The 18,623-nt window shown below is 42.1% G+C and overlaps 1 protein-coding gene across 1 annotated transcript in view; it reads right to left on the reverse strand.

Annotated features, from left to right (window-relative positions):
- LOC147103337 (serine incorporator 1-like) overlaps positions 1 to 18,623 on the reverse strand; it is a 39,899-nt gene that overhangs the window by 7,250 nt on the left and 14,026 nt on the right. The window contains exons 2-7 of the mRNA XM_085962818.1: positions 18,214 to 18,375; positions 13,568 to 13,755; positions 9,780 to 9,859; positions 7,808 to 7,945; positions 5,935 to 6,104; positions 2,500 to 2,590 (exon numbers count right to left, since the gene is read on the reverse strand). Of these exons, the coding sequence (XP_085818944.1) occupies positions 2,500 to 2,590; positions 5,935 to 6,104; positions 7,808 to 7,945; positions 9,780 to 9,859; positions 13,568 to 13,755; positions 18,214 to 18,375 (829 nt within the window). The remainder of the gene's footprint in view (positions 1 to 2,499; positions 2,591 to 5,934; positions 6,105 to 7,807; positions 7,946 to 9,779; positions 9,860 to 13,567; positions 13,756 to 18,213; positions 18,376 to 18,623) is intronic.

Here is an 18,623-nt window from a genome sequence, read left to right on the forward strand (position 1 = left end):
GATAGTGGATGCATTGGTTGCAATATACCAAAATTCCCTGGACTCTGGAGAGGTCCCAGCGGATTGGAAAACCGCAAATGTAGCACCCCTATTTAAGAAAGGAGGGAGGCAGAAAGCAGGAAACTATAGACCAGTTAACCCAACATCTGTCGTTGGGAAAATGCTGGAGTCCTTCATTAAGGAAGCAGTAGCAGGGCATTTAGAAAAACATACTGCAGTCAAACCGAGTCAGCATGGTTTTATGAAAGGGAAATCATGTTTAACAAATTTGCTGGAGTTCTTTGAGGATGTAACAAGCAGGGTGAACAAGGGTGAGCCAGTGGATGTGGTGTATTTGGATTTCCAGAAGGCATTCGATAAGGTGCCACATAAAAGGTTACTGCATAAGATAAGAGCTCACGGAGTTGGGGGTAATATTAGTTAGCCAATTCTCTATCCATGCTAACAGAAAGCTGAGAGTCGGGATAAATGGGTCATTTTCTGGTTGGCAAACGGTAACTAGTGGGGTGCCATAGGGATCGGTGCTGGGGCCTCAACTATTTACAATCTACATTAATGACTTGGATGAAGGGACCGAGTGTAATGTAGCCAAGTTTGCAGATGATACAAAGATGGGTGGGAAAGCAAGTTGTGCAGAGGACTCAAAGAATCTGCAAAGGGATATAGACAGGCTAAGTGAGTGGGCAAACATTTGGCAGATGGAGTATAATGTGGGAAAGTGTGAGGTTATCCACTTTGGCAGGAAAAATAAAAAAGCAAATTATTTAAATGGAGAGAGATTACAAAATGCTACAGTTCAGAGGGAACTGGGGGTCCTTGTGCATGAAACACAAAAAGTTAGCATGCAGGTACAGCAAGTAATCAAAAAGGCAAATGGAACGTTGGCCTTTATTGCAAGGGGGTTGGAGTATAAAAACAGGGAAGTCCTGCTACAACCGTACAGGGTATTGGTGAGACCACACCTTGAGTACTGCGTACAGTTTTGGTCTCCTAATTTAAAGAAGGATATACTTGCATTGGAGGCAGTTCAGAGACGATTCACTAGGTTAATTCCAGAGGTTGACTTATTGAAGAAAGGTTGAGCAGGCTGGACCTATATTCATTGGAATTTAGAAGAATGAGAGCTGATCTTATTGTAACATAAAAGATACTGAGGGGGCTCGACGGGGTAGATGCAGAGAGGATGTTTCCCCTTGTGGGGAAATCTAGAACTCGGGGGCATAGTTTCAGAATAAAGGGTTGCGCTTTTAGAACTGAGATGGAGGAAGAATTTCTTCTCTCAGAGGGTCATAAATCTGTGGAATTCTTTGCCCCAGAGAGCCGTGGAGGCTGGGTCATTAAATACATTTATATAGACAGATTTTTGCAAGATAAGGGAGTGAAGGGTTATGGGGAGCGGGCAGGGAAGTGGCTTTGAGCCCAAGATCAGCCATGATCTTATTGAATGGCGGAGCAGGCTATTTCTTATGTTCTTATGAACGCTAGCCAGCTGCGTTTGGCTGCACAACATAGGAACAGGAGTCAGCCATTCAGCCCCTCAAGCCTGTCCCATAATTCAATGAGACCATGGCTGATCTATATCTTAACTCCATCCACATGACTTGGTTCCACATCCTTTTATACGCTTGTAGTTATTGCATTCCAAAAGTTATTCTTTGCAAGAAGCTCCTGGAGTTTAGATCACATGGCGATATACAAGTACTGGTATTAATACTCTAACAATACCCAGGTGGTCCTGAATTTTAATAATTATTAATACCACCTAACCAGCATCCAAAACCAAAAAGGGACACCAATCACCACCAAATGTGTGCACTCTCTTGTGATACCACATGGCTTTTTTCCTGTTCTATTCCAATAGTGACTTGTTTTAAGTCATATTCACTGCTCATCAAGATGAGTGACATTAGTATTAGAGAATGGAACACCTTCTAGTGTCAATCACTCCCACAGCAGGTACAGCAGTTAGATGCAGAATAAAGCTCTCTCTACTCTAGCCAACAATCTGTCTTACAACCCCTTATTGCACCATTATCATATCCTTCATCGCCCACGCCAGGCTTGCAGAGAGGGACTGCCAATTCAATGTCAATTAGTGATGAAAGTGTGGCAGTTTCTTGCAGTAGGCCCATGCCTAATAGGAACTGGATTGAAACTGGCCAATTCATTTCACGTAGGATACCTGCAGCCAGCGGAAGAGACTTTACACTTAAAGTACTTGCTCCGATATTTGGCTGTTGCATTGAATTCAAATCCAAATCCAAATCCAAATCCATAGCACAATGATAAGGTGGTGGATATTCCAATGCACTGCTCCAAGTCAAGTCTTCATTTTACTAGCTGATTTCTATACGAGATTGGCATGGAAATTTTTTAAAAATCAAATAGAAGTATGAAAACAACTGTAAGGATTGCATACTGTATTTAAAGCATATTTAAAGATAATGCTTCTCTTCCTACTACAGAAATACTGATGTAAAACTGCAAAGTTAAACTTACCTGGTTCATTGGTCATGGCAGACCAGGTCACATACATTGTATAGAGAGTAATGACAGAGGCTTGCAGCAAACCTGAATGAGGCTGAGCTTCCTGCAGAAATAAAACGAGAAACAAAATGCGATTAACAAGCAGGCAAGCTCCCAATTTGCACACATGGCTAATTTTACTGAAGTAAATGTTCCGGGGGAACCAAAACAAATAGCTGGAAATTATAGAATGTCTACCTGCACCTTGAATTAAGTCATTAATTGGCTTTATTAATATAGATAGTAGATAGAGGAACAGAGTACAAAAGCAAGGATGTTATGATAAACCTTTATAAAACACTGGTTAGACCGCAACTGGAGTATTGTGTTCAATTCTGGGCACTGCACTTTAGGAAGGATGTCAAGGCCTTGGAGAGGATGCAGAAGATTTACTGGAATGACACCAGGGATGGAGGAACTGGAGAAGCTGGGGTTATTCTCCTTAGAGCAGAGAAGGGTTAATCATGAACTGTTTTGATAAAGTAAATAAGGAGAAACGGTTTCCAGTGGCAGGTGGTTTGGTAACCAGAGGACACAGATTTAAGGTGATTAGCAAAAGAACCAGAGGCGAGATGAGGATTTCTCTCTTTTTTGCACAGCGAGTTGTGATCTGGAGTGCACTGCCTGAAACGGCAGTGGAAGCAGATTCAATAGTAACCTTCAAGGGAGACTTGGACAAATACTTTAAAGGGAAAAAAATTACAGGGCTATGGAGAAAGAGCAGGGGACTGGAGTAAATTGCATAGCGCTACTCAGGCATGATGGGCTGAATGGCCTCCTTCGGTGCAGTACCATTCCATGATTCTATAATATCAATTCAAATTGAATCAAGTCAGAACACCATGCTTCAGTTAATACAGAAGAGATTTTTACTAGTCATTGAAACTCAAGTCTTCCAAAAACAACAAAAATTGATCTGTAGTGAACAGCATTTCCTGTAGTACAGTATATACTGACATCTTTGGTTAGACCCAGAGAATTGTAAAATAACTCACCTATTTATTTTTTTCTCAATGAAGCCAATTCTGTCAATACTACTGTAACATATTAGGACTTTTACCCATTTGACCTGGAAGGGATTTTAATTTATTGATATGAAGAAGTTAGATTTAGCTTATATAAAAAAAAAAGGATTAATTCCCAGGGTTACAGTACCTTTGGACAAAGGTTGGCTGGGAATTTAAATGAGCTATCGCAAAGGGAAATGGTACAATTATTAACCAGTTTGCTTTTACATCTTGCACCAGCATTTGAACAATGGAAAGTCATTGAGCATCTTAGCAGTTCGAACCCTAATGGAAGTATGATTTCACTCATTGTGCCCCAACAGGGGGCTTAGCTGAACAGACAGTGCTGAGGCTGCGAACTTTCCTGCATTACAACAGTGAATACATTTTTTTTTAGGATTTAATTGGATGTGAAGCACTTTGAGACATCCTGAGTTTGTGAAAGGGGCTTTATAATTGCAACTTCTTCCTTTTTACAGATCATTTCACATGAAAGGTTAACCTGATGAAGGGTTTCCAATCGGAAAGTGAAGGGTTCAGAATAATCTCCATCTGAAACTTCAACCCAACATTTTCTTTCAGATTCTGACACAAACACAGTAGATTTCCATCATTTTTAAAAAAAAATTATTTCAGATGTGGCAACTTCTCTTGCTCGTGTTAAACCTCATTCTATACTCAATCTCGTGCTCAGTTCAATGTTTATACACTGACCCCAAACAAGTAACTACTGACATTTTTAAGAAAATGGTTTATGAAGTTGTGCAAAATTTGCACACACTTGGCCAAGTGACGGCACATTAAAGATCACACAGCACTTAAAAGATGCACACAGAGGGGCTTTGGTTTTCAACATTCAGGTTTAGTTTTCATCTCAAACCCAGTGATAGGACATAGATGTACAGGTTTACATGGGACCGAATGTCAGCTGAAGCAGACAGCAGATTTTGAACATAATCTGAAAGGATGAGCATACCAAGTTTTTCTTTTGATACGATTGGAAGGGTTTAAAAATCAGATTTAACAGAAAAAACAAATAATTGATGAAGAACTTTATGCTCATCATGAGGAATATTAGCACTAGGAAATGAAGTAATTTTCCATTTCATGCACCGTGTCAGTGTAATGCACTGCAAGGTCTGACATAGCACAACTAGAAGAATAAAAAAAGCTTGATCCACAACAAAAAGCTCCATCCAGTCTACCCTGACCATATGCCACAGCACCATGCTCAGTGTGACATCTTTCTTGTGGGACTGATGTAGGAAATGGAGAGGCCAAAGGATGGCTGATAGTTTCGTGCCAGATTGTGTCAGCAGTTTTGTGCTGCAGTCACATAAATCTGCTCAGTTCTAATCCAAAATGGTTTTCTACAATCGCTTTTGACTCCAAAGTTTGTATCAGTTTTTCGAACTAGAACCAAAGTTCCACCCTACCCGTTGACTCAGCTTATACTATTAGTGCAACCTACCTAAATTCAACTCTGATCTGTTGATTCCACAGATTACTACCCTATCGTTCCAATAAGTATAGGAATCATGAGCTTTGTGCACCAAAGGCCTTTTGCCCGTCCTTTTCTTATGTACACTTATTAGATCAGGCTGTAAATTATCGTTAGGCCTTTTACCCTATTGTAAATATCAGTAATTGGCACCTCATCCAAATTAATAAAATCATGTAAGCAGGTATTAAAATTTCTATATTAAGTTATACTCAATGAAAATCTCAATGAAAAGATGGGCTTTGATTTAAAAAACCTTCATGTGTACGCTGTACAGATATTCTTATTCAAACTCTAAAACTTGTACTTAAGTGAACAAGATTCCAAATAAAATACCTCCAGCCCTCAAACTCCGCTGCCCATGATGCAAGTCTCCTCCCCTGAACTTGGTACGGCACCAAGAGTCCTAGCCAGCTGTCCTCAGTAGTTTGCTGAACTGGCGACTTGTGTGCCAAGATAGTGGGTACGGATATGGCACCCAAGCACGTTCTAATATGGATCACTGGACAGCAATCAGGAGTGGGAACCCTGGGTGATTTTTGCTTCTGTGGCCCAGGGATGCAGCGGTCATTTGAACCACCCCAGCTGATACCAGCCAACTCAACGCAGGTCGGACTCAAACCAGGAGCCTTCCTGGTCTATATGATTTAGTGCCATACCAAGCAGTGCGTTGACCAACAAGAACATCAAGAAGTAGTTTTGGTTTCTGTTATAACAAACAATCAAGCTTATTTTTATATAGTGCCTCTAATTTAGCAAAATATTCCAGGACCTCTCTGTGTGGGGTCAAAAAACCCAATTATAGAATAGTTGGTGAATTTTTGACAAGTGCATGGATATTTATTTCTGTACCAGTAATACAGGTCGTCATGCTCACAAACTCTTCTGTCATTTTCTTACCTGAACCTTTGGTAGTGTGGCCACAATGGAGACAATGATGCAGAAGATGAGGTTCAGACTGATGAAGGCCTTATTTGCTGTACAGTCATCAGGCTTAGTGTAAAAAAGATACAAGACCACCACTGCAGCCAGCGAGACTAGATAGTTGAGGACTGTACAGATAAGTAAGGCTGTAAAGTAGGAGGGCAGACCGTGTGAAAATGGGCACATTGATTTCAGAAGTATTTGTTAATCAGAGATCAATACGAATACATACAATTATAAAAACTATGACACACAGAGGATATATTTAGGTCAATGTTATTTGAAGTAACTGACTAACTGGTCCGAATCAAAGTGGAACATTCATGCAATATCCTGTCATTATCCTTCAATACTGTCACTAAGCATGAATATTTAAACACATTCACCATTATGGCTATGTCCACTTGGAACTGTGAAAGACACCCAGCAAATACAATGACAGATTTTGCCTTTCCAAACTTGGGTTGCATCTGGAGAACATTTTGGTCAACATAACATCAGGGCAAAGTACCGATAGTTACAGGCTTGTCACTGGTGCTGGGATCACCAGATAATTTGGCCATGCGTATTAACAAGGACAGCAAAACCTACATACGGGAAACTTTCGTTTATCCGGAGGTTAAATGTCCGGAAAGCTCTATCCACCGGCAAAATTCAGGAGTCGGTTCAGATAAGTTTTTTTTCTTTTTGTTGCTTTTTTTTTCCCTCCAGTCAGGCTCTGCAATGTCTAGCTGAAACTGTTGCTTAGCTACAGAGACGCTTGCAAGCTACAGCCGACTGTTTTGAAGCTGTTGCTAAGCAACAGCGTTTGTTGCTAGATACAGAGCTCAGAAGCTCCGTATGTTTTAACATTAGTGCTGGTTTGTCCGGCAGTTTTGATGGGACGGCAACAGCTCGGTCCCGTCAGTGCCGGATACCAGAAAGTTTCCTGTATATTAAAATTAAAAATCTATGTAACTGTGAAAATAGGCATTAGCCAGCTTAGGAATCAGACAATAGTTTGAAAAAGTAAACGTGATTAAATTGATAACTAGCAATAGCAGAGTGCCACTAATCCTGTTTATCTCTGTAAATGCAACCACTGCTTTCTATGTCAATAGGGCATGTGGTAAACTTTGAGTTATGAATTTGACACATGGTTGCATACATTATAATGCCATGACATACAGCCAAGTGATACCCTCTTACAGTAACTAGTTAACTGGTTTGTACGAACAATCGCAAACACAAGGAACATCATCAGAGTTTATTTAGAATACCGTCACCAATACGCGAAAGGGAAGACATTCTTTAATTTTGTGCAGTATGGTTCTTGATTAATGCTCTTAACTTATCATCTCAAACTGTCACCGCCACTAATTCACCCCAGTGTTTAAAGAGCTCAGAATGCTCGCCACAAGCGAGATTGGAAGGAAAATCTACAGTTGCACTGTTCAAGGTTTGTTACAGTTCCAAGTGGACAAAGTGCAAGAACTTCATGCGCTGGTCATTATGCCTTACTGAAATCCCAGTGGTGTCACTGAAGAGTAAGGACTGGTTCTCCGAGCAACAAGGTCACAGAACAGGAGGAGCAGGGTCTCTAGATGTTCTCTAGATCTCAGCTGTTGGATCAAGTGCAGGCACTTAGCTCCAGGAATAAAGGGAATTAAAGGGAAAAAAAAGCAGGAGAAATCACTCATGTCAGTGTGGCCCACCACATAAGGCAACTGCAGAACCAGCAGAGGCCTTCGAGCAGATCGCCTGCCTATCCTCTCATCAGCCAGTGAATGGCGTGTGAGACATGAATCTTTCAAAAGGGTTTTAATAACGGAAACAGCGAGGATAAAATTGTAAACTTATTTTTACATACCAGAATACCAGCATTTGGCGTTTCCCTCTTCCATGTTCTGAACCCAGGACTGGCTCCAGGAGTGAGCAAAATCAACGAGAAGAATCAACTGGATGAGAATGAAGCAGAAAGCCCCAACCACACCAAAGTAGAACCACACTGAGAAAATATAAAAGAAACCAATTAGCTCATTAAGACAGACAACTTAACCTAACTGATGACCTACTAGGTAAAAGCACCATGCAGTGCTACATCAAGATATACAACTAGAAAGTCTAGGTCCAATTCTCAGTGTGCACGGAGTTAGCGGACCGTAGCCAGGCATCGGCTGGCCTCCGCACCCTTTGGCCAAGGAACAAAAAAAATCAGTCCGCATTCCTGCTCCTGATAATGACTTGGTGATTGCTTTTGGAAAGTGAGTGTCTGTGGATGTAGGGCGAGGACAGGATACGAACAGGAGCCCCTTGAGCCTGGTCCGCCATTCCATTAGATCATAGGGACGAGGGGGAAAGAGATGGGCTGTGAAGGTCCAGCTTTTAACATTTCTCACCAGCTCTTGGCTGCATTGCTAAGAACAGAAGCACAGCTCCTGCTGGCAAGCAACAATGCAGCTGAAGTTCAACTGAAACACCCCAATTCTTCATAATTACAAGTGTGGCCAAAGTTGTCCCAAAGGGTAATTTTCCTCCATTTAAAAAAGACATTCATCACATGACATGAAATCAAGTCCATTAAGTCATTCAGATCAGAGCTTGTTTGATCCCTGCGCTCGACAGCTGATCCCAGCTAGGATGTTGGGAGGAATGCAACATTTTCTTTAAATTTTTTTTTTTTTTTTTTTTTTTTTTTAAATCGTTCATGGGATGTGGGCATCGCTGGCAAGGCCAGCATTTACAGGAAACTATTATCCGGCACCGACGTGGTGCCAGTTTATCAAAAAGTCCGGATTACACAGAGAGGTATAGTTAAAATGTAAGAGAGCTCCTTACACAGCAACAAATCCAGGCTTCCCTGTTGCTTAGCAACATGTGCAGAAACTCCGGCCACAGACCAAGCGTCCCTGTTGCTTAGCAACAAGTGTAGGAGCCCCAGTTACACAGCCACAGATCCAGGAACTGCCACTAATATGAAGTAAAACTTACCTGAACCTACTCCTGAATTTTGCCGGTTAACAGAGATTTCCAGTTATTTAGGTGCCGGTAAATCAAGAGTTTCCTGTATTGACCATCCCTAGTTGCCCTTGAGAAGGTGGCAGTGAGCCACCTTCTTGAACCGCTGCAGTCCGTGTGGTGACCTCAGTTAAACAGGGTTGGGGCGGGGGAATAAAAACTGACAAGCTTTCCTACGCCCGATTCATGTGTGGTAGAAATTGTTCATTTATGAGGTCAGGATCATCTCTTTTGTGATGCCCTCCATAACTGAACAGCCCACTAACCCCCACTGTTTAGGTACCTGCTTGAAGTATGGCCACGTGGGCAAGGTACCAGAAGGCTGCTGGTCCCTCAACCAGCAAAAATCCGTGCTTTCAGGAAAAGGAGAAAACTGGAAAAATACAAGCGCTCAGTGTGCTTGGGAAGAGGTAGTTTCAAAGTAAAAAAGTACTCCCAGCACCCCCAACCTAGTCAATGTTATATGCCCCCTTTTCATTACAGCATTCCCACTGGGGGCAGCCCCTGCTCTAGTAGTAGTGCTTTTTCCCCTTCAGTGTCACCGGTGGCAAATATAAACAGCCATTCTGTCATAGTTTGAAACATTGCTTTTCTTTTGTGCTTGGAGTACACTGAAGATCGAATCTGTGACTTTCTCAACCCATTCAGGTCAATAGTGCACGATCTACTGAATGTGCTTATCCACTGAACCAGGCGGGGATATTGGCTAAATCGCTGCATGCAATTTTCAATGTATTTTTAATACAGGAACAAGACCAAGATCGACAAATTTTTTGACACTTTTATACAAATGTTTCTTTACAGAGAGTTGGTATCAACAATACCTGTCGTAAAGGTTCCATCAGGAATGAAGAAAGCACCAACAGTGATTCCTACCAAGGCCAGAAATTTGAAAAACCAGAACCTAAACAAAAAAAAGATACCCATTACAATGACTGCTTACCCACAGCAGGAGTTACAGCAGATATACGGCACAGAAACAGGCCCCTCGGCCCAACCAGTCCATGCCGGTGTTTATGATCCACTCGAGCCTCCTCCCGTCTTTCCTCATCTAAATCTATCAGCATAACCCTCTATTCCCTTTTCCCTCATATGCTTGTCTAGCCTCCCCTTAAATGTATCCATACTATTCACTTCAACTACTCCATGTGGTAGCGAGTTCCACATCATCACCATTCTTTGGATAAAGAGGTTTCTTCTGAATTCCCTATTGGATTTCTTGGTGACTATCTTATATTGATGGCCTCTAGTTATGCTCTTCCCCACAAGTGGAAACAGTCTCTCTATCCACTCCATCAACATTTTTCATAATTTTAAAGACCTCTATTAGGTCACCTTCCAGCCTTCTTTTTCAAGAGAAAAAAAAAAAGAGACCCAGCCTGTTCATCCTTTCCTGATATGTATACCCTCACATTTCTGGTATCATCCTTGAATCTTCTCTGCACCCTCTCCAGTGCCTCTATATCCTTTTTATAATATGGCGACCAGAACTGTACGCAGTACTCCAAGTGTGGTCTAACCAAGGTTCGATACAGGTTTAGCATAACTTCCCTACTTTTCAATTCTGTAACTCTAGAAATAAACCCTAGTGCTTGGTTTGCTTTTTTATGGCCATTGTCTACTCTCTCTGTTACCGCTTCAAAAAATTCAATAAGGTTAGTTGAGCAAGACGTTCCCTTTTGAAATCCATGCTGACTATTAATGATGATATTTTTGGCTTCTAGATGTTCTTCTATTTTCTCCTTTAGAAGGGATTCCATTATTTTTCCTACCACCGATGTTAAGCTGATTGGTCTATAATTCCCTGGACATGTTCTATCCCCCTTCTTAAATATCGGTATTACGTTAGCGCCAGAGGGTTGGCGGATAGCTATCACTTTTTCTAACAAATTATTAAATGTGCGTAGTAATGCCACGGCTATCTCTTCTCTAGATACTTTTAAAATGCATGGATGTAATCCATCCGGACCAGGGGTGTTATCCTCGGAGTTTGATTAATTTATTTAATATATCCCCTGCTTTTATCTTAAATGCACTTATCTCATTACTAATCTCATCATCCAATGTCATGTCCGCCTGTTCTATCTCCCTGGTAAATACTGAAGCAAAATAATGATTTAATATTTCTATCGTTACCTGTGGTATTATCCTATCCATCCCTTAATGGCCCTATTCTCATCCCAACCTTCCTTTTTTTTATTGACGTGCCTATAAAATATTTTACTATTTTGTTTTATGTTCCTTGTTCATTTAATTTCATAGTTCCTCTTGAATTGTTTTTTTGACTTCTCGCCTAATCTTTTCGTATTTTCTCTCATCATGCACTCCCCTGTTGTATATGTACTTAATGTATGCCTCTTTCCTTACCCTCAATTGTTCCCTTATGGAATTATTCATCCGTGGAGTCTCATTATTGTTTAGTTTGTTCTTTCCTTTTAGCGGAATATATTTTTCCTGTACTCTGTTGAACACCATTTGAAATGTTTCCCATTACTGGTCTACATCGTTGTTTGCCAATATTGTTGCCCTTCCCCCCCACCCCAAGTTCTATTCTCAGACCCTCAAAAATCAGCTTTTCTCTAAATTATGTCCTCGTCAATTATCATCTTAAAGCGTATTATATTCTGATTACTATTGCCTATATGTTCCCCTACCTTTACTTCTCTTACCTGCTCTGGTTCATTCCCCATTGCTAGATCCAATAGCGAATCCTCCCTTGTTGGGCTTTTTACATATTGGGTTAGAAAGAAATCCTGTACACATTGTAGGAACTCCATTCCCTTATCCCCTTTACCTACCTCTTCTGTCCAATTAATATCGGGGTAATTGAAATCCCCCATGATTATTATTCTATGTCTTTTACTCATTTCCCTAATTTGTCTGCATATTTCTTCCACTACCTCCCTTCCACTATTAGGTGATCTGTAGACTACGCCCATTAGTGTGATTGATCTTTAATTATCTTTTATCGTTATGGATTCAATTTATATCTTGCTGATATCTGCGTCACTTTTTTCTACTGCCTTTATGTTATCCCTAATAAGTACAGCTACTCCACCGCCCCTTTTTCCCCTCCCTATCTTTTCTAAATATGTTATACCCTGCAATGTTTAATTCCCAGTCCTAATTTTTCTGTAGCCAAGTCTCAGTAATCCCTACTATGTCTGGTTCCTCGCAATGTAGGATTGCCTCCAGCACCCGTTTTATTACGGACACCGAGAGTTACCAATGCATTATACTCGCAAATGGAAAGCGTGTGCAGCTAGTTTTCTGCTCCGAGTGGAGAATGCGCCAGACCAGTTTGTTTAAAAAGTGATAAATCACTTGCAGTTTCTACTTTCGTTACTTGGTCAATTACCAGTTTGGAGACTTAGCTGCTGCCACACCCTACAGCTGCCCCAACTAATAAAGGCTAGGGAGAACAACAACAAAAATCAGCCGGAACTCCAAAATTACTATCCAGCAACCCCTGCTAGAAAGCTTGTCGATGTCAAGGGAGGACAGGATTAGTCTTGGCTGTGATGTCCGCATGGGTTGCTGACACTCATGTCTGGGCCAGTTGGGAGAATAGGTATCAGAAGGTTGCTGGTGCCTGCGGATGGTATCCCAGCAAGAATTAATTTCATCAGGAGAGTTCAGGTGATTCTCCATGGGTTTTAGACCCTGTAGTCTTTCCACTACTTCAATACTGCAGCCTCTTTGAAGAGCAGGAGAGTTATCCTCAAGTGACCTGGCAAAATTTATCCCTCAAACCAAATTCGTACACAGATTATCTGGTCATTATCAGATTGCAGATTGTAGGAGCTTGCTGCTTGCAAATTGGCTGCTGTATTTCCTACATTGGCAGCACGGTGGCATAGTGGTTAGCACTGTTGCCTCACAGCGCCAGGGACCCGGGTTCGAATCTGGCCTCGGGTGACTGTGCAAACTCCACACAGACATTCTCCCCGTGTTTGCATGGGTTTCCTCCGGTTTCCTCCCACAGTCCAAAGATGTGCGGGTTAGATTGATTGGCTATGATAAATTGACCCTTAGTGTTAGGGGGGATTAAATAACGTGGGGTTACGGGGATAGAGTGGGATATGTGTTGGTGTAGGGGTTACGGGGATCGGGTGGGATATGTGTCGGTGCAGGCTCGATGGGCCGAAATGGCCTCTATCTGCATTGTGGGGTGTCTGTGATTTCTGATTACAAACAGTGGCTACACTTCAAAAGTAATTCATTGGTTGTAAAGCACTTTGGGACATCCGGAGGTGGTTAAAGGCACTGTATAAATGCAAGTCAGTCTTTCTTGCATTACATTTTTGATCTTTACTGTGATTTAATTATAAATCCATGGTTTTCAAACAGGTCCGTTAACTTGAGGTGGGGGGGGGGGGGTGGGAGAGATTCTTGGTGGTCACCTATTTCAAAATTTTTCTGTATTTGCCAACTCATTAGCATGTTATTTCTGTTGCTTTATACTGGTTAAAAACATTTTTTTTGCTGATGACTACATCTCTACTGATGTTTACTCAGATCTGTCACACTATCCAGAAACCCCTCAAAGCCAGTATCTTTAACATTATCACTATTAAAACAGAAGATGTCCATTTGATTATAAGTGGCTCACCCATTCTGCAGTGCGCCCCTCGGGTCTTTGCTGCTCTTCACTTGGATCATAATCAAAGTAAACAAAAAGAAGAAGCCAGCCATACCAAAGCACATGCGATACACGGACTTATAACCCACGACGACGTCGCAGTTAACGTGCCCCTGAATGAAGGGAATATTTGAACTTCCCTCACAAAATCCAGGAATCTGGAAATAAGAGATAAAAGATATTACTTGAAAGTCTTGGATCATTTTTACCACTATAGGCAAACCACATCTCTTCCCCCCCAACATGCAACTATTTGTTGTTATCAGAACAATTTAGTCCTTGAAGAGCTGTGGCAATATCTTGACATTTATTAATCTTAGACACTGAAGGGGAAAGTAAAGAAGGTTCTACCCTGTCTCAATAACTACTTAAAGATAAAGCCTTTGTAATTTAAATACAAACATAATAACCTGAAAGAGACTTACAGTAACAGGTCCAGGGAGATCATGTAATAAAAACAGTTATAGCAATGCTATGATAATCTTAAATCCACTTCATGTATTTATTAGCTTCGCACATATAATGCAGCACATCACAATGAAAAGATTCACTTTTTTCTCCAAAGGATATTTGATTATCTCATCAAACACTCAAATACCCTTCAGTCTCTGACTAATTCAGATACTGTTGTTAATACAGGTAGACTATCCTTTATCCGAAAACCTCGGGACCAGCCGAGTTTCGGATAAAGGAGAATTTCGGATTTCGGAAGGTGGGTCGGCAGGGGGGGTCGTGCGCACGACTTACGCTGACGCTCAGCGTAAGTCAGTCGGGGTCGGCGGGGGTCGGGGCCGGCGGGGTCCGCGGGGGTGGGGGGGGGGGGTCGGCGGTTCTCGGGGTCGGTGGTTCTCGGGGCCGGCGGGGGGGTCGTGCGCACGACTTACCCTTTATCCGAACTTCCGAAACCGGAACCCTTTAAAAACCGAAGGTTTTTTCGTTCGTACGCACGACTTACGCTGAACGAAAAAACCTTCGGTTTTTAGAGGGTTTCGGTTTTCGGAAGTCCGGATAAAGGGTAGTCTACCTGTACTCTATTGTAGACGAGGCACAGGCTAAAAAGTGTGGTGCGTGTGGGGGTAAACCCATTACACAGCAAGTAAAGCTAGTGGAATTACATAAAACGCACAGCACAGAAACAAGCCATTCGGCACAACTGTTCCATGCTAGTGTTTATGCTCCACACGAGCCTCCTCCCACCCCTCTTCATCTCACCCCATCAACATAACCTTCTGTCCCTTTCTCCCTCATGTGTTTAGCTAGCATCCCCTTAATTGCATCTGTGCTATTTGCCTGAACTACGCCAATTCTAACCACTCTCTAGGTAAAGAAGCTTCTCCTGAATTCCCTACTGGATTTATTAACGACTATCTTATACTTATGACCCCTAGTTTTGACCTGCCCCGCAAGTGGAAACATCACAGCAACTGAACCCTCACAATCTCGGACCCAAGTTTGCAGTTTAAATCCTACATTTTAACTACAGTACTTATTTTCCCAAGAATAAGAGACGCATGATTTTGACTTCAGCTCAAAATGGATTATGGTTGATAAGACAACTATAAAAATATTCCATACACAGTACAAGACTTATTGTTTACAAAGTCTTCTCACACAGCAAATTCCAGATCCAGTCAAAATAGCTTAGCCATCTACTTGATTCTCAGTGGCATTGCACACGAGGAGCCATGACCAAGCAGTCTTCAAGGTGAGGGAGGGTTAGAGGACAAGGTATAATTGAACCTGGGCGCACAGAAGTAATTCAGTCTGCCATTTTAATTTCATCTATCCTGTTCTTATTTGTATACAACACTTGGAATTTGTACTGAATAGCAAAACTTACAGCAATTTGGAGAGCTGAGTTGGTTGGAGTTTATGAATTTCTCTGCGTTACAAGTTGAGGAGCTGGAAGATGCAAAACTGACGCGCGATAGCACCATCACTGGTAGGGAGGTGTAATTACAGCCCAACAAGTTTACATAGGCAGTTTCTATTATAAATGGTGGACATAGGAATTTATATCAGAAGTACATGCAGAAGTAAGATTATTATATTACAGATATGTAGGTGGAGGTCAGAAACTCAAAGTTATTGAAATTGCTCGGTGTTATATTAGCACGTGAATGCTTAGTGCATGAAAATCCTTTGTCTGCCATTTTAAAATGGAGGAATTTACCCGTTTTAAAATAGCAAAGAAATTTCATTTCATCTATATTATGCATACATACATTTATATTATGGAGCATAATTTTACAGCTAGAGTTTAGAATCCATGGTACCAGGACCAAGTGAAATACACACCAGGATCTTGCAAAAAGTCTAAAGAGGCTCCAGGTGAAGATTTCAGGACTCTATGAATACACAAGTCAAACCTCAAGACTGGAATGTGGAAACACAAGTATTTTGAAATGTAATGAAACGTGAACCAGGGAATTATAGACCAGTTAGTCAGTCTGACACTGGAAATAAGAAAAATGCCCAACAGCATTCTTGAGGAAGTAACAATCGGTGGACAAGAGTTACCAAATAAATACAATCACGGCAAATGATTTGTTGTGACAAGCGATGAATCTCTGCCTCGTCAACGTCAGTGTTCTCGCTCAGGCCAACATCCCCAGCATCGAAGCTTTGACCGCGCTCGATCAGCTCCGATGGACGGGTCACATTGTCCGCATGCCCGATACGAGACTCCCAAAACAAGCACTCTACTCGGAGCTCCAACACGGCAAGAGAGCCCCAGGTGGGCAGAGGAAACGCTTCAAGGACACCCTCAAAGCCTCCTTGAAAAAGTGCAACATCCCCACCGACACCTGGGAATCCCTGATCCAAGACTGCACAAAGTGGAGGTGAAGCATCCGGGAAGGCGCCGAACACCTAGTCTCTTCACCGGGAGCAAGCAGAAGCCAAGCGCAAGCAGCGCGCGTCAACCCAAGCACCTCACCCACCCGCCCCTTCAACCACCATCTGCCCCACCTGTGACAGAGACTGTAGGTCCCACATTGGACTCATCAGTCACCTGCGAGCTCATTTTTAACGTGGAAGCAAGTCGTCCTCGGTTCCAAGGGACTGCCCAAGAAGAAGAATATTCAAAATGTACGGTAATGTGCACTGGTAGAGGAAACCTAGATGGATGCCCACTAGCAAAAGAAGAATGATTTGGGTGTGATTTCACTGCAAAGATTCAGCTAAAATAAGCTGGATGTCATCAACACTAATTAATGTTGCAACGCTTCCCTAGGACATTACAAGTCAAAACAACTAAAAAAAAAAAGAAAGACTTTGCTTGGAACATTGGGTGCCATTTAGAGCACCTTCTTTACAAAAGGCAATTGGTATACTGCAGGAAGTGTAGGGTAGAGAGAGTGCCAAAGGCGGTTCCTGGACATAAAATGCTAAGTTGCGGAGATCAAATTGGACTTGCTCAAGAAGGAATATTATCCTGGTCCTAAGAACTCTGGGGTGGATATTGTGAATTTTTCTCCCCAAATCTGATCTCCTCTCCTGAAAATAAAGACTTGCTGGGATAGGGTTCCAGAAGTGCCCCCCACCCCCACCCCAGGATCTCAACCAAGTCATCATTCTTCAGCTGTCAGCCCAACGAGTGCTGGTAAGCTATGACAGTCGAGCCAAACCAACAACCGCGGAGGTTCAGCAAGGGTCACTGGATACCAGTGAGAAGTGGGAACCCTGACGGAGATCAGCTCATTCAGTAACACGAACAAACAAACTTGCATTTATATAGCGCCTTTCACATCTTCAGGACATCCTAAAGCGCCTCACAGCCAATGACGTCCTTTTGAAGTGTAGTTAATATTGTTTGGTAGGGAAACACAGCAGCCAACACCTGCACAGCAAGGTCGCACAAACAGCAATGAGATGAATGACCAATCTGGTTTGGTGGCGCTGGTGGAGGGATGACATCAGGAGAAATCCCTGATCTTCTTTAGAGGGGGGAGAAATGCCTGGATATCTTTTAGGTGCACCTGAACAGGCACATGATTGAATATCTCATCCAAATATATATCACCACCCACAATACGGGACTCGTACAGTATAATACTGAAGTGTCAGCCTAGATTGTGCGCTCAGGTTCTGTAATGGGGCTTAATCTGTGCTAATCTCAGCCCACGATTCATTATAACTAACTTCAGCGTCTCTGGGCTAGGGATGGGGGAAAAAAATTCAGGGTTCACACTGCTAATGCTATCCAGTGATGCTTGCTGGCAAGTGCATGTGTGGATGTTTAGCAAGAATAGGATCATCCTTGGCGGTAACGCCCAACATGCTTGAATGTCCAGTTGCCATTTAAGCCTGGATTTTTCTAACCGGCACGAATATAACACAGGCATTAATCCATAGGTGAGTGAACACTGGTATTAAAATAACACAGATTGGAAAATCTGGGCTTGAGTATCTCGGTTCACACACACAAAGAATGGCTATTTTGAATGAAATATTTGGTAGACTACTGGCTTCCATCAAACCATATCCCAGCGAGTGTCAGAGTCTCCAGGAGAGAAGATAAAATAAAAAAAGACTTGCATTTATATAGCGCCTTTCATGACCTCCAGACAAGGTGGCTATATATTTTAAATCTTTGCCATGAATTCACTACTTACCTTCTTCAGTTGGGCCTCCATGCCAGGCATTATCATGATACAGGAAACAATCGTTCCAAGGAGCAAGAAGAAGCCAAAGATGAGGCGAGTCACTACCGAGTTCCTGGTAGAGGGACAGCAGCCAGAAAGCAGGCACGGTGCACTCCCGCACAGGCACGAAGCCTAAAATAGAAAATGCAATCAGAATTAGAACTTAATGCAGCTTCGAATTTACCTTTTAAAACCAATGATAACTTGCATTTATGTAGCGCCTTTAACATAGAAAGAAAACTCCCTTCGGCATTTCACAGAAAAACGAAAACGGTCATCGATATTTCATACAGACAAAACACAGCATAGACCTCAAATCTTTTCATTCCCTTCCTTGCATAATAAAATGAAATTACTTCACCTCCCCAATACTTAACATT

Source organism: Somniosus microcephalus, chromosome 20, assembly GCF_052327205.1.
Source record: "Somniosus microcephalus isolate GS21.2 chromosome 20, FLI_Smic_1.0, whole genome shotgun sequence".
NCBI lineage: Eukaryota > Metazoa > Chordata > Chondrichthyes > Squaliformes > Somniosidae > Somniosus > Somniosus microcephalus.